The sequence below is a fragment of the Cutaneotrichosporon cavernicola genome, assembly GCF_030864355.1.
Source record: "Cutaneotrichosporon cavernicola HIS019 DNA, chromosome: 1".
Taxonomy (NCBI): Eukaryota; Fungi; Basidiomycota; class Tremellomycetes; order Trichosporonales; family Trichosporonaceae; genus Cutaneotrichosporon; species Cutaneotrichosporon cavernicola.
In genome coordinates this window covers 2,828,198-2,843,691 of record NC_083393.1, presented here as the reverse complement: position 1 = coordinate 2,843,691, position 15,494 = coordinate 2,828,198, and the positions used below count along the sequence as shown (strand labels likewise).

The following is a 15,494-nucleotide window of genomic DNA, read 5'->3' as shown; positions in this document are numbered from 1 at the left end:
GACTGCGCAAGTGAGTTGCGAACGATCTCGGGCTTGGCTCCGAGTGATCGATTGAGGGCAGCTAGGCTAGGCGGTAGGAGGGGAATCGAATGAATGAGAAGGTTGGGTTGGAACGTGTCGTGCAGGTGGATGTGGTGTGGTGTGGGGTTGGGGTTGGTTGGGTGGCCAGTGGTGGTTGAGCCCAGGGAGTTTGGAAATCAGAAGGTTGAAATGGTCCAGGTGAGGAGGGAAGAAATCCGCGCTCCAGGCTCCAGGCTCCAAGCTCCAGGCTCCAAGCTCCAAGCTCTAGGGTAACGAGATGGGGTGCTGTGGTGGCGGCGGAGTCCAGATGCAAGGTTGCAAAGGGAACGGGAATGACGGGGCTTTGTGGCTTGACTTTGAACCGGACCGATGCTGTGTGGGTCGCGGCTAGCAATCAACCTTGTAACCTTGTGCCCAAGTTGAGGAGATTGAGAGGAGAGGGAGAGTGTTAGGAGGGAGGTAGAAGGGAGGAGAGGTGTGTTTGTGTGGATAAGGGTAGGAATTCCAAGGGGCGTTTGTTCAACTTGTCGTTGTAGTAGGAATATTGGGGGTTGTGATGTGCGTGTGGACGTCTGTATGTAGGGTGGAAGGATTGTGGGTGATGTTCAAAGGTGTGAGATAGTGTGTGGCGTTCCAGTTGCCAACCACAATGAGTTAAGGAGAGGGCGAGAGGGCAACGTCAAGGTGTACCCGTTTACTATAACCACACGTCAACTCAATAACTGGGCCTAACTGGTATATTCAAAGGTAATGAATGGTTATTTGAGATCGATCTAAGTGTAAAGATGGAGCTTAAGACCAGTCAGGTGCATTGTATCAAGGAGTAGACCGGTAAATAAGGAACGGCCTTTGCAACCCAGCATTCCCCTCTCCTCGTCTCAGGTCCAAAGGTCCAGGCAATCTTTGGTACCTTATGATAGGGAGCTAAGTGCTAGTCGATGCATCCAGCGTGCTGTCTTGTAGCGAACGGACATGTCGTTTGCGGTTAGGCAACTGGGTCAGTGCAACCTCCGACCTACCTACGTACAAGACTCTGGGGGGTGGGTCAGAACCTAGTGGATGACTTTGGGCACAATAGCCCAAGCATCAAAGGGTAACCAAGGGAATAACGGTCAGGCAACATTAAATCACCATGTGGTGGAGCTAATCTCAGGGGAAAGGCAGGGTCAAAAAGAGGGACCTATATCACTTCTACCGGTTGTGTCAGGGCTGAACGATACATTGGTAGTTTTCTGGGTGTTAATGCCAAGTAACTGGGCAGGGATTCCCCCGAGGCATCTAAGGGAACACCAACTTTACTCTGTCCAACTTGAGTTTATAGTCTTCTGACTGCCGTACAGTTTCCCCCTTACTAACGCACTCTAATCCAACTTGATCAGATCTCTTTACGTTTGCAGAACAAGACAATCCTCACTTTGTCGTCATTTCTACTCGTTGACCAAATCCCTCCCTCTCAACCCCGACGCATGTCAGAACAATAACGTCCATTTTGCCACTCGTCTTTTGTTGGAGGAGCGTCGATGCGTAGAATGTATCCAGGCCTCAAAGTGTTCAGGGAAGGGGGATGCGACGACTATTGTGAGCGCGTGGTGCTTGTTTGTGGGGTGGGTGGCTTGGGTTTTTGAACCGTAGATATTCCTGGAGCAAAAGGAGCATGGGCACAAAGGGGCAAAAATGTAAAAAGGGCAAAATGGCAAAAAGGCAATGGTAAAGAACAGGTTAGTCATCTTCAAGGAGCCCAGAACCCCGTTCTACCTCCTCACCTCCACCCAAATCTGAACAACGCTAAAGGGAGTTTCACATAAACAAAGCCACGCGACAGGCGATTCACGTGACTAAACTCAGACGCGACGTGGTTGTGTTAAACGACAGGGATGAAATGTCAGGGCTCATGTTCAGTCCCGTCCCGTCTACTGTCGACATTTGCCACCTTTTGCCATTCACCTGAATCAAATCCAGCGTCATCTCTGCTCCTCTGCACTGCTCTCTGCTCTCCCAGAAACACGTACCGGATCACACGGTCACACCGAGCCCAGGCTTGACTTGGCTTGAGTGACACTCAGTGTTACCCTGCTCCCGGTGTGCACGCGACCCGCAGATTCCCATGTCTTACTGTATGATCAAAGATCAGCATTCAGTGACATGTTGAGATCCAAGGTCTGCGGCATCGACTGGCGTCGACCTCAGCGCCACTAGGTCTCTACAACATGGCTCGCGTTCAACGCGTCACTGAGCGACGAGGACCGAGTGGCAAAGCCAAAGTCTGGATCTGGATCTTTCTGAACTCGAGTTGAATCGCTGCGCTGAAATCAAGCCCAGAACCGCATCGCATCGCATCGAGTTGGAGTGATCGTGGTCACAGCCAAGAGTGGCTTACAGTACCACGGCAGGTCGCACGCCAACACCAGCAACACAAGCAACACCAGCAAGATCCACCCAGCACCTCAAATCCTCAGAGTGCGCGTTTCAAGTCGGACATGGCGCGTATTATTCGGCGCGAGCAATCTCCTGAAGCAGGACCACAGGACATGTCGGATTTTGGAACGGTCTGTGACGCAGGATAAGGAAAAAGAAAGGGACGAGGGATGAAGCGCCACATGCCATGGGGCAGACTTGGAGGAGGATAAGAACGCGACGTGTGCGTCAGCCACAGCCAACAGCCACAGCCACAGCTTGGACCCACCATACCACACCACACCACTTCTCCATGCCACGGACTGCGACTGACAAGGATGAAGTGAGCGTATCGTTGTTCTTCCCATTTTCTCATCGATTCCATAACCGTACCCAATACCAAGGTGTCAGCTTGTTTGCTTTCAGCTACAGCGCACCGCGACACACTCGTTTACCACACTCTTTCCAGACTTCCAGACCTCCAGACTTCCGGCCTTTCGCCTAATCGCATCGTCACCTGGCCCCAACTCCATCGCCATCGTCCATCGCATCTAGGCCCAGTACCCTATCATTCGAAGCTTAACCCACGTCTATCTACGCACATCTACGCCCTCCATCTTCTAATCCGTCATGGCAGCCCGTATCCCCCAGATGTACGAGGTTCGGCGCGCGCACGCCCCATCTCATCCCGCCCCGCCCTCTCCTCCCTCTCCTCACTCTCCTCACTCGCCCAACACGAACCCCTTCGCAACCCCTAACGCTTCCGTCACGAACCTCGCCGCACCCGCCGCAAACGCCGACCGCAACTCGACAAACCTAAGCTCCATCGGCGGCCTACTCATGAGCGCCGGTGACTGGGAGAGTGACGAGCCAAAGCCCCGCAACCGTGCGCGCAGCAGTACAATCGTCCAATCCCAACCGCCAGAGTATAGTAGCATGACCCTTCATGCGCGCGTCCAGAGTTTCGACGGGGACCAGATGGAAGACAACCACCGCTCCTTCTTCTCGGATGTGAGTGATATCGCCCCGACTCGCGTCGGGGCTAATCCGCCTCGCGTGACTCCCGGCCCTCCACCTCGTGGTGACTCGCTCCCAAAGCCAAACGGAGTCAACTTTCCAATGCCAGCGTCCAGTACGGGCGCAAATCAGGCGCCCTTCCCCCAGCAGCAGCAGTCATACCCCACCCAGCCGACCAGTATCCTGCAGCCCAGGCCCCAACACCCGGCCCAACGCCCCGCCGTCCAGGTCGCCCTCCCCGTTTTCGCCGGTGCTGCCCCCGTTTCGCCAATGCTTGCCGCGCCCCCCCGCGCCCACTTTTCGCCAATGGCGCCGTCGCTCAGCCCGTCCAACGATAATGCCAGTATTCGCGGACACGACTATCTTCGCGAAAAGAACGCCACGTTCCGCGAGGGAGAGGAGGAGGTGTTTACGCCGTTCTCGCCGCGCGCCCGTCAGGCTGGACCACGTACCCGTGTGGCAGGGCGCAAGAGCATATACTCGACCGTCGACTTCTGGAAGCGCCTCAGTACCGTCGCCAAGAGCCACGATAAGGAGAGCAGCTTCCTCGCTGAGAGGCGCCGCACCATCTGGCGTAACCCCATGTTTGTCGTTCCCCTCATTCTCGTGAGTTTGCCAAAAAAAACAAAAAAAAACAAAGGCGCGCTGACCCAAGACTCTGATTGCCGTGGCGGCTATTATTGTCTATGTCGTCGTCAAGGTCAGCAGCCTCAAGAGCGTCTAGCTCTCATCTCGGTCTCGCACGTTATTTTGTTGTCACCATATCGCATGTCCGGTACACTGCTTCATGTTTTCTGTCACTGCATAGGGTATACCACGCGAGGAGCACCTTGGGTATGCAATTGGAGAGAGTATTCCAGGTATGAACGGGTCAACGGTTTAGTGCAGTGCCGTGGGTGTGAGCAATCGGAATAGCACGAGTCAGAGCATCAGCTAGTTCACGAGTCAGCACCACAGTTCATATAGCGGACGTGGCATCGCGGTCATGGGTATCAATGAGGAACAAGAGAAGAGACTTAGAACAAGTCCTCCAGCGTCATTTGCCTGATGTCAGCTAGGGTCGTGGTGCTGCAGCTCACTTGACAATGTCTGTGTTGGCGACCATGTCGGTAAACTCCTCGAACGAAAGTTTGCCGTCGCTGCTGTCAGTTAAAGAATTCACTTGGCTCACCCGTCCTTGTCGGCCTCCATGATCGTCTTGTCGACAATCTGCTGTAACTGCTGGTCCTTGAGGTTGTTCCCGACCATCTGCTTGAGCACGAGATACAGCTCGCCGTTCGAAATGTATCCGTCGCGGTCCATGTCGTACACCTTGAACGCGACTGGTGTCAGAGGGCCCGAGCGGCGGACGCGGAATGTGATATGCAGCATATGTTGACGCGGCGCGACTCACAACGCAGTTTCTCATCGCGCCCTCCCTTGGACGAGAACGCGCTTAAGCCGCCTACAAACTCCTGGAAGTCGACGGTGCCAGAGCCGCTATGTGTCAGCTGTGATTTGCGCTTCGAAGCTGGAGACGTTGTCGAGGGCAAAAAGAGCTGAGCAGGGGTGTCGCCGAGCAGGGCATGGATCCATGGCAGCAGAACATGTCCGCCCCTGCGCCTTCCGCACCGAGCTCCGTCCATCCCATCCCATCCATCCCCCTTGCCTCCTTGCTACACTCCATGCCCCACCCTCACACCCGCGGGACTCACTCCTCGTCAAAGATGGCGATCATGCGGTGTGCCAGCGGGTTCGTCGCGATCTGGGGGATCTGGAGGAACTCGTCCTTGTCAATCGACCCCGAACCATCCTTGTCGAGCTTCATGAAGCGCTTCTTGAGTCGCAGGAGCTCGGGCCCCGAGACTGTGGGGTGACGAAGGGGTGAGGCGGCGAGCGTGTGCGCACGCGTAGAGCGCAGAGCGTTGGAGAAGAGAGGAGCGTGGAGAGGGTAGAGCGAGATCGACGAAGAAGGGGGGAAAGATCGTAAAAGAACGCGGTGAGCAAGGAAGGAGGAGACAGCGACACAGCCATCAGTCGGCAGACGGCGACAGGCAACGAATCGAACGCGGCGTATAGGTGATGACGCGGCATCACGAGGGGGAGGCGTGTAAGACGCGCAGAGCACAAGATAGACGTGGAGGATGAGGCAGAGGCAGAGGTAGAAACGTAGAGCGCGTCAGCATCTAGTCTCAACACTGCGGCAACGTACAGTTCGAGTTCTTCTCCAGGTTGGAGAAGACGGAGGACTCTGCCTGGCCCATGATATCGTCGTGGAGGCGTAGGTTGTGTGACGGGGGCGGTCGGTGCCAGTAGCGAAGTGTACGGGGATGAGCGTTTGTGTAGCGCTTGCCACAGGCGTTGGATTGATGTAGGAGAACGAGTGATGGACGAGAACGAGTGCAGAGCGTTCAAGTGGCGGCATGACGCGATGACCTGGCGCGCGACCAGTGTCCGGAATGGGTGGGATTAGGATTGGCCTGCTTGTGCCTAATAGGATACGACGGATTAGAAGTGTCAGGCCAGAATGGCAAGATTGGGAGTGGGGCAGATCTGCATTGATGACATATGCGGTGTCAACATTTTGATTCCGTGCTGATACCTTGGTTCAGCGGTTACTCCTGTGGCTCAGTTGGCTAGAGCGTCCGCTTTACATACCTAACGCGGAAGGTCATGAGTTCAATCCTCATCGGGGGTATAATTCCTTTTGCTCCGCGCACAACCTGTTTGGAGGTATTGAATTGGGGTGGTGAGATCTCGAGATGGCATGGTGTGATGTTGTGGAGTGGAGTGGAGGGATATGGGAGCATGTGTGATGTGCGAGGGCGCAAGCCGATGGGGGGTGTGGACCGCAGGCCACCGGCCCCAACCATGACAATGCGGACTGATCGGATCGGTCTGCTGGGCAGCCACGGCGCTGTAGGAAGCTGAGAACTCTGATAACCGACTGCCAGCTGCAGGTGAGCATCGACGTCTCTGAACGACGAGCAAGCTAGGGCCCTACTTCCTGCTACAGATGCTAATGCATTGAGCCGAGCTTGGCTAATATCACAATCTCTCCTTCACCCTTCATCGCGTCCCTCTGGCCCGACTCACTACCGCATCACCCACTCTCACAACTATACATACATGGACTGATATGGGCCAAAGTGGCCAGCATACAACGGTTATGTACACTACTCCGCGCCGAGCTGGTACAGCGCACCAAAAGTCGAGACGACGCCAATGCCGACGCCAAGTGCAACACCCGTCACAAACGTCCCAATGCGACGACGGCGAGTTGGGCGAGTAGAAATGTCTGTGGGAACGACAACAGCGCCCGATTTGGCGTGCCCAGCGGAAGCCTCCTCTTCGACGACCGAGAGCTTGCGCTTGCGGGGAGTTGGCGCGCTAGTGTTGGTAGCAGCGTCCATGGTCGCCGTGGACAGGGTAATTGAAGACGCGTCCGAGGTGGAGACCTCGGGTGCGAGAGCCTTGTATGCCGGAGACGGCGGCGTGGGGGGAACAGCCGTGCGAACCGCCTCGACCTTGTAATCGACGCGCTCCGCGACAGAGCTGCTAGTCGAGGCTGGAGGGGAAGGAGGGATAGAGTAGATCACCTCCTGCATGTTTGGGGTTGCAGTCTCCATCTCCGCGTCGCTCTCATCAGCCTCGTCATATCTGGGCTCCTCGATCTCATCAGGAATCATGACGACGCTGGGCAACTCGGGATGCAGCCCTTGGCTCCACAAGCCTTCGTGTGCCTCGTCGTGCTCCAACTCGCTGCTGTTGGCAGTTGACGACCGAGGAAAGAACGGGACGTAACGCGGAGAGACGCTGCTGAGACCGGAGTTAGCCACGTCGGAGAACGCAGCGCTAGAACGGGGCTCCCAGGCAACGGTGACGGGTGATCTCAAGCGCGACTCCGCTGGGCTTGACGGGCTGTAGGTCGGAGAGTGCTCGCGGTTGATGGCAGTGAAGCTGTACCCCTTGTCCGTGCTTCTTGTAGCAGCCTGCCTAGATTGTCAGCCTCAGATCATGAGAGTCGACTCACTCGGAGGAAGCCACTAGGATTTCGCCATCATCACCCACATCCTTGAGCACGTCCTTGGGTGGGGCCTCGTCGATGACTTCAATAACCCCAAGGCGAGACGCCTCGGTCATGACGTCGTCGAACTCATCGACGACTTGAACAACAGCGTTATCAGCGGACTGGACGAAGTCGGTCTCCTCCGGCACGGAGCTGGGAACGACGTCCGCGTGGGGTAGCGAATGGTAAAACGCTATAGACTCGAGATCGGCGAAAGGGTCATAGAGGAACTGAGAGTACGCCCTGGGCTCCTTCTTGTTCTCATTCTCGCCCTCCTCGTCGCTCGTCCGCTGCGAATGAAGGTCGACGTCTCTAGAGTCGATCGCCTCGCCCTCTTCTTCATCAGAGCGCACGGAGATGTTGTCATCGGAGCCATCCGAGCCCTCGTCATCATGGTCGGATAGGTCGTCATCACTGTAGTCCATGTTCTCCGACATGTCGTCGTCGGAGTCCTCGGCTTCGACATCGCCCATGCGCTCCTTGCCCCTCATTCCGTCTTCGTCGCTCTCGAGATAGTCGTTGTGACGGTGCTCGTTATCGCTGATGGAGTCGCCCTCGTCATTCCGGTGCTCGCAGACTACGTCAACGCCAAACGAATGCACGAAAACTCTGTCGTCGTCGTACGAGTGCTCAGAGATTCTCTCTTCGTCAAACGACCGCTCGGAGACTCTGTCTTCATCAAACGAGTGCTCAGAGCGGTCGTCATCCATCTCGTCGTCACTGTATGAGCGTTCGGAGAGGTCATCACCCATCATGACACCGCCATACGACCGCTCGGAGTGGTCGTCACCCATCTCTTCATGGGAAGGTGGGATGGCGAGGATCGACTGGCGGATAGCAGCAGCATCCTCGGGGCTGTACATGTCGTGACCAGTTATGGGGTTGTAGGCAATCTTAGGAGCAGAGACGGAGGTCTGGGTCTGGGAATGATTGGGACTCGAGCCAGTGAACGCGACGCTGTCAGCGGTGTCGTCATGCACCGGCGGGATGACGAGCTTGATAATCTTAGGCGAGCCCATGCCGACGATACTGTCCCCTCCGTCGTCATCAACGGTGACGTCGTGACGAATGTCGGCCGCCAGCTCATCGTCGTCGAGTTCTGATTCGTACGTAACGGGTATGCCCCACCCACGTGTGGGAGAGCGCGGTTGGAGAGTGATGTCGCTCAAGTTCTCCGCCAAGTTGGGGCCGGGAAGGAAGGCGATATCGGGCTTGACGGGTGGGGTGAGTGTGTAATGGACACGCACGCGTAGCGGAAGGTGAGTCACGCCGTCACGCGAGATCACGGGCTTGCCGAGAATCAGCACGTCACCCTCCTCCAGGCGGAAAGGAGAGTACGCATTGAGTGGGATATCGCGAGGGCCACGGCTGACAGTGGTACCGTGGAGGCTCTTGAGATCCATCAGCCACAGTGCGCCAGTGCGGTCGACGACGATCTTGACATGTATGCGAGAGAGGACACGGGAGGTGAGGGCCTGGGGTCAGCGAAGGCCAGCGTTGTCGACTCACAGAGGGAAGGTTGGGAATGCCCTTCTTGTTGGGGTGACGACCGATGCAGTATCCGCCAGTAATGTTGCAGTAACCGCCATTCTTGTGGATGTCAGGGTGAGATGAGGTGACACGTCCGGTGGACGTCACAGGGGCACAGAGCTTGCTCAGCAGCTCGCCGAGGACAACGGTGAAGGCGTAGTCTTCGGTCTCCTCGACGAGACGAAGGAAGACGGCTGGGGTTAGATCTGAGCAGGACGATGGAAGGGGATCACTCACTGTCATTACGGAGGGCGGGAGCGCCCAGGAGGAGGCCAGCGTCACCAGGCATACTGGTGGCAAATACGATAGCCGGTGGTGGTGAGGCCCGGCGGAAGGTAGCGAACGCGCGCCGCGCGAGAGGTTACAGAGCTATAGAGCTACTGATAAGACGAAGAGGCAAGGGGGTTGAAGAAGTGTGAAGATGGGATGAGGAAGAGTGAAGAAGGAAGAGAGAGGAGGATGAGGATGAGTGTGGACGATGAAGGTGGCGGGGTTCAGTCTGCGAATCGGCACACTCCAAGGCGCACGGGAGCAACCCGAGACGAGGGGGATCGGTCAGATGAGTGTATCGTCAGCGCACATGGCCGTTCTGATTCCGTCACATACAGTTGGCCTTGGGAGCGCTATCAGTTGTTTCATTAGGATCAGGATACGATCTACTGGTAGCGCAGCCGAAGAACAGTAGACTACGGCATCAGAGTGACGCGGCGCGTAGACGGCTCTGAAGTTAGAAGGTTGACACCGCAGAGAGTTAGCTTGTTATCGCGAGCACCAATTCATTTGCCACCCAGGTACGCCGGGCCGGCTGAGGACCCGCCCGCTCTCACCCTGCAGATTCCCACAGGACCTGGGACGATAGGGTTCACATGACATGAGCATTCCGCACCTTAAATGGCACGGTGTATGGTGGTGAAAGCAACGTACACCAGATTGTTACAGAGACTTCATTTGGCCAAGCCCAATTTCGAGGTTGCATCACCTTCCTCGCCTTGTATCGCTACCATCTACATCTCCTTCGTACCTTCCTTGGTCTCGATCTGATAATTCCTCTATCTCACCTGCTTCCTCTGATCCATCACCGTTGACCCTCACTATTCTCACTCTACAGCGCTTACATCGCTCACAAACCATGGGCAACCTCCAAACGGTCAAGGGTGTGTTCTGCGTAAGCCATCATCCCCACTCATGTCTAGAGGCCCTCAACGCTTTTATCAAGACCAAGCCTCTTCTTCCCACCTCCCGCCATACGTCACCCGAAGACCGCTCCCGGATCACGGAGGCGATCGTTGCCCTACACTCCGCACTCGACAGACTCGCGCCGCGCTCACGTAAACGCAGGGAGGGCAGCCAGGAGGAGAAGCGCTCCAACTGGCTTGACGAGGAAGGTGAGGAAGGTGCACACGTAAGCTGATCCAGGCGTCTACCTCTGGAACCTTGCCCTCGCCGCCCATGGCCGCATGACCCCAGAACCTGACTCGAGTGACCTTCTCCTGCTGGCTCACGGTAAGCTGTCTGCCTCTGGGAGACTAACCGCGAGTCAAACATGCGGCTTTCAAGTTCATCGAGGCGGCGACGGACTCGTCAGTGGTTGGTCCATGTATGATATCAACCTGTTTCTTCGCTCACCGCAGTCCTCACTCGCCTCCTGAGCCTTGCCACCAGTCTCATACCCGATCTCCTGGGCGAGTGCCCCTTCCTTTTATCACTGACCTTTAGAGGCCAAAGACTTGATTAAGGCCAACAACCTCTGTGCCACAGCTGCAAAGGCGAGTAGTGGACGCTCCAGCGGCTGATCATCAGCTTGAGCAGAAAATCATGGAGGCTTCACTTTCCCCCGACTCGATTGAGACTCAAGAGCGGTTGCAAGCGCTACTCGGTTACTACGCCTCCCGATGCGAGGCGGTGAGAACTAAGCTGAAGATCCTCTTCTGACCCAAGGCCATGGAGGAGAATAACGACTCGCTGGGCTTTATCATGCTCGAAAAAGCTGCCGGTGCGGTATCGAGGTAGCAAGTCTAACCACAGAGCTGGTCGTGAACCATGACATGGACTCCGAGAGTGTGAATTTTCCCTCTAGGGAGCGGTTGCTGATAGGCGAGCTTCAGATCGTTGCTCACCAATATTGGGTATTCGGCAACAGGCTGCGCGAGAGTGATGCTCCTGAGGCTCAGCCATCGGACTGGCTTCAGAAAGGGCTCGAACTGGTCGCCAAAGCGGAGGCTAAGGGTGTTACTCCCGGACTGCAGGACCTCCAAGTGAGTTGGGTCTTCACTATGGCTAATAGAAGGTCGGGCTCCTTTTTTCTGCTGGTGTGTTCCGAGGATGGGGTTGAAGCTTACAGGCCACAGCCCGTGTGGAGCTGGCAAAGAGCAACATTGACAACCTTGAGCGCGCGAGTGTCATTCTAGAGAAGCTGGGAGCTGTTTCCAGCACCTTGGTAAGCCACCATCGTGGGCATTTGTTTAGACTTCAGGACCCAGCGAGTGTGCAAGAGGTCAAGATCCTCAAGCTCCACATGCTTCAATGTCAAGGGGCCAATGAGGGCAGCATCCGTGAATGCAAGTGTCACTACCATCAATATCCAGCTGACCGAAGGTCTTGAGGACGTCATCGGCCTCGTCCAGTGGAGTGAGGATGGTGTCAAGGGGTAACTTGAAAGCGGACGCAACTGCTGACCTCAGCGTTCTCACGGAAATCGCCTCCATCTCAAGGAAGGGTTTAACACAGAATCAGCTAACGTCCAGCAACGACCTCCAATCCCTAGGACGTCAGCAGCTCCTAACACAATCTGTGTCCAACCACGCTGGATTTAGCTTTATCTCCGAGATTCTTCTCAGCATCCTACTCTCCTGTCGGAAGCTGAGTGAGGACTTCCAGGCTGCGCATCGCGTGGCCGCGCAGGCACTGGATAGTGAGCCTCAAGGGTACCCAGAACTGACCTGCAGAGCTCGCAGTCGCTGGACTAGGCATCCCTGACAGGACCGAAGCCATTGCCTGCCAGACGGTAAGTTTGGTGACGCAGGACGCGTCGTGTTGACCTCGAAGATCCTTTGGAGTCTAGGCGAGACGCTGTACAAGGCGACCAACTTCAAGCAGGCGGCACAGTGGTGTGAGTGGGCGCAGGTTTGGTTCCATCCTTGCTTAACAGCAGTTGTCCTTGGAGCGCACTCTGCCTTCAGGCCAGGGGGAATTGAGAACTTCAGCAAGTGCCGCCGGTGAGCACATTTACCGTCTTGGTTTTGACGTCGGTCAGCAAAGCAGTCCTAGCCTATATCAACGGCGGTGACGCAGAGCGGGCGAAGGAACAGCTCCAAGAGTGTCCAGCCGGGGAGGCTTCGACACAGTACCTCAGCTTCCTCGTCGCGATCAACACAAGCCGAGAGATCGCGGGTGAGTCTGACGCTGTGCTGTGGCACTAACCGTAGCAACCACTGCTATTGAGCAGATTCTGAACTGTCCAGACCTGGACGGTAAGCAGCTTCTGCTGATGGGGTACGCTGCTCCACACTGCCAAATCTGACGTTTCAGCCAGGCAGCGCAAGAGAAGGGCATGAAAGTTGCACTCTCCGCAGCCCTCAACGCTCTCCTGACTGCTATGACTCGCGGCGATGGGACAGGGACGGTCGCCGTTCACGCGCTGACCCTTATTCGCTGTCTCATGGAAATGAATCTGGCAGAGATTCACAAGGCCGACGACAGGTGAGGCGCGAACATGCCGCGCATTCATTTACCACCAGCGAGCGCGGCAGCCTCCTCGACACGTTCTCTTATCACCTCCAGATCGGTGTGTTCGTGGCGCCAGTGTCAGCTCTCACACGAAGGTCACAAAGTCATTGACGAGCTCCACCAGAGAGGTGAAGCGGCCGACTATGCCAAGCCCATTGCTTGGGTTTACAAGACAGGTTTGTTAGCAGGGGAGGATTTTTGCTAACGCTAGCATACAATGCTGGGGTTCAAGCTGCCATGTCCTGGGGCCCTGGCCTCGCCGCCGATATCTTTGATAGCGTGTCCCAGGAAAGTACCGCTTTACGCAAAACTAACGGTCAGATCATGGATATCATGCAGGGAATGCCTGAGATCGATGCAGACGTCGAGCTTCCCATTCAGCGCGCAACTGCCATGTTCGCTTGCTTCACTGGCAAGGGTGCGCCCAACAGCATCCAGATGATCAGCTGACACTCTAGTCGAGGTGTATCGGAGAATGAACGAGGGCGAGGATAAGGTTTGTGGACAGTTTATCCCCACTGATGGCTGGCGGGTCTTCTGGGCGATCTCATCGATTACGTTTTCCAAGTCCGCACGGCAATTGAAGCTGCGAATGCTGTTGACGACAAGGGAGAGAAGATTGGACAGATGGGAATCGCACTTTCGATTCTGGAATCTGAGCTTCTGTGCGAGCAGGGCAACTGGGAGCGACTGGAACAGGTGATGGAGGTGCGTCTCACGCCAAGAACCTGCTGACGTTAGATCGCGATCAGTAACAATGGCGCGAGAGGAAGAAGCAGCACCTTAGAAGCGGTGGTGACGGTGCTGGTGCGCAGTTTGGCATCGTCACACAACTGACTCCAGGCGCAGTATCCCCAATGCCCAACACGTCGTGAGGCCCAGCAGCTTCCGCCGCTGATTCTCAGTGTCGATCAAGATGCTCGAGCGCCTCCTCGAGACGCTCTCGCCCGAATCGGAAGATGAGGGTTTCAAGCTCGCTCGCTGGACGCATCACCTTGTCGTAACTCTCCTGAACCGCGGCACGCCTGAAGACACGGAGAGAGCGTACCACTACCTGTGTCAAGTCATCGAGGTTCAGGGTAGCGACACACGCCACGTCTTCCCAGACGAGGAGTACAGATGGTTCGCGAGTGTCGCGTATTCCAGCGGCATGAGCAAGTTCAAGTGAGGATGGTGTTCGCTAATGCTGACCTACTGCAATGGCGATAGCGACGGCGCTCGGCGCTGGTGCGAGCTGGGGCTGAGCATCGCCAGTCGTATTGAAGGAGCGCGGGCCAAGTACAATGACGTGAGTGCGCATTGCGAAGGAGCTGATAAGCAGATGGTCAGGCGTTACCAGTGGGTATTGATACCGTCGCAATGCGCGCTACAAGCTCACTTCAGGATGGTGCAGCAGCGGTTCGCCCGCCGTTAATGTGTATCATTACAGTTGTGCATAGAGACGATACATGAGCATAGTAGAAATGATGTAAAATGCAGATGTCAGTCCACGAGAGCAAACGATATGGCGTCACAGCTGGCGGCTAAACGAGCCACCCACGGTACACGGTTCTGCTCTCCTTCTCGTCCAAGGCTCGCTTGAGCTCTTCTTGTGTCGGCTCGTCGTTGACGCCCTTGGGCTTCTCGATTGCGTCTTCGTCGATGGGCATAAGCTCATCTCCAGCGGCGTCAGGCCACTGGACGACGAACGTGTCGACAAAGTATCGCAGGAGCTTGCCTGACAACGAGAGAGAGTTGACACGAGCAAACGACTCAACGTATACGATGCGCGTGTGGGACAAGCCGACGATCTGATGTCAGGAAAACTCTGGGCAGGTTGTGAGAAACATACGCGGCGGATGTAAGCGACAGCCACAAGGACGACGGCGGTGCCGGGGCCGTTTACGAGGAGTACGTCGACCCAGGGACGCAATGGCGCGTCGGCGAGGGGCAGGATAAAGGTGTGGAAGAAGGCGTGGAGTGCCGTCTTGGTTGCTGAGAAGAGGGTTGAGATACGCCCCTCTCCAACTTTCCTGGCGCGCGGCAGTGCGACGAGAGTGTACCCGCCTCCCCTTCGTTCGTCCTTCTGCTTGATGCCCTCGATCTCGGCGACAGCGCGCAGGCTCATCTCGTCTCCATGGCAGTAGACGTATACTCGCGGGCTATACCGTCTCCTATCGACGCTCTTGAGCAGTTGACGCATCTCAGCAGTATGTCCCCCACTGCCCATGAACACGCCGAGAGAGACACGTTCGCCGAGCTTGCGCCTCGGCGGGGGCGACCATGCGCTTGCTCCTGGTCGAACGAGGTTAACGCGCCTAACTAGCAGCAGGGAAGCGGCAATGGCTGGGAAGAGTATCGCGGCCAAGAGGAGTATCTGTCCGCGCGAGTTCCATTCTCGGAAACGGGTGAGCTCACGAATCGTCTCAATGGGGTCGAGGAGGATCAATGTGACGCCGAGAATGACGAGGAAGAGGAGGCCGAAGGGGATCCACACGGGGAGGGTGACGGCCTCGCGCCGCTGCTGCTGCATATGCGGCTGCATCTTGAAACTCGCTAATGGAGCTAATGGGGAGCGCGTGGACACGCCTGAGACGATGCTCGGAATGCAAAGCAAGGGGCTTGGGTGCGTCTGTGCGGCCTGGGTGATCGGGTGAGACGAAGCGAATCTAGCTGCCAAGGGCGACGGGTTGGGCACAGCGCGTCACGCTATTGTTTGGCGGCTGAGAGGGCGAGAGGGCCAGAGGGCGAGAGGACGTAGAACGAGACGAGAGACGCG

General features: G+C 56.4%; 5 protein-coding genes across 5 annotated transcripts; 2 read left to right on the top strand and 3 right to left on the bottom strand.

Moving 5' to 3' along the window:
- Nucleotides 1-3,045: 3,045 nt before the first annotated feature.
- Nucleotides 3,046-4,156, top strand: CcaverHIS019_0110600 (uncharacterized protein; the record flags this gene model as incomplete). The annotated part of the gene is made up of 2 exons (XM_060596635.1): nt 3,046-4,038; nt 4,088-4,156. The coding sequence occupies 2 exons, from the start codon at nt 3,046-3,048 to the stop codon at nt 4,154-4,156; spliced, it is 1,062 nt and encodes a 353-aa protein (XP_060453608.1).
- A 292-nt stretch (nt 4,157-4,448) lies between these two features.
- On the bottom strand, nt 4,449-5,675 carry CNB1 (uncharacterized protein; the record flags this gene model as incomplete). Its single annotated transcript, XM_060596633.1, has 6 exons — nt 4,449-4,476; nt 4,512-4,571; nt 4,604-4,754; nt 4,826-4,911; nt 5,127-5,277; nt 5,624-5,675. 6 exons carry the CDS (start codon nt 5,673-5,675, stop codon nt 4,449-4,451), a joined length of 528 nt encoding a protein of 175 aa, XP_060453607.1.
- Nucleotides 5,676-6,587: 912 nt separating this feature from the next.
- On the bottom strand, nt 6,588-9,299 carry CcaverHIS019_0110580 (uncharacterized protein; the record flags this gene model as incomplete). The annotated part of the gene is made up of 4 exons (XM_060596632.1): nt 6,588-7,407; nt 7,445-8,955; nt 8,990-9,204; nt 9,248-9,299. 4 exons carry the CDS (start codon nt 9,297-9,299, stop codon nt 6,588-6,590), a joined length of 2,598 nt encoding a protein of 865 aa, XP_060453606.1.
- Nucleotides 9,300-10,139: 840 nt separating this feature from the next.
- CcaverHIS019_0110570 (uncharacterized protein) lies at nt 10,140-14,150 on the top strand (the record flags this gene model as incomplete). Its single annotated transcript, XM_060596631.1, has 28 exons — nt 10,140-10,164; nt 10,204-10,395; nt 10,427-10,513; nt 10,548-10,597; nt 10,811-10,912; nt 10,949-11,003; nt 11,036-11,265; nt 11,352-11,447; nt 11,484-11,562; nt 11,606-11,657; nt 11,755-11,921; nt 11,956-12,014; nt 12,056-12,119; nt 12,162-12,225; nt 12,264-12,400; nt 12,436-12,502; nt 12,539-12,709; nt 12,748-12,794; nt 12,832-12,912; nt 12,948-13,154; nt 13,195-13,232; nt 13,346-13,444; nt 13,478-13,543; nt 13,580-13,607; nt 13,642-13,900; nt 13,991-14,024; nt 14,058-14,074; nt 14,120-14,150. The coding sequence occupies 28 exons, from the start codon at nt 10,140-10,142 to the stop codon at nt 14,148-14,150; spliced, it is 2,604 nt and encodes an 867-aa protein (XP_060453605.1).
- Nucleotides 14,151-14,259: 109 nt separating this feature from the next.
- ALG14 (uncharacterized protein) lies at nt 14,260-15,260 on the bottom strand (the record flags this gene model as incomplete). Its single annotated transcript, XM_060596630.1, has 2 exons — nt 14,260-14,526; nt 14,568-15,260. 2 exons carry the CDS (start codon nt 15,258-15,260, stop codon nt 14,260-14,262), a joined length of 960 nt encoding a protein of 319 aa, XP_060453604.1.
- Between the last annotated feature and the right edge of the window lie 234 nt (nt 15,261-15,494).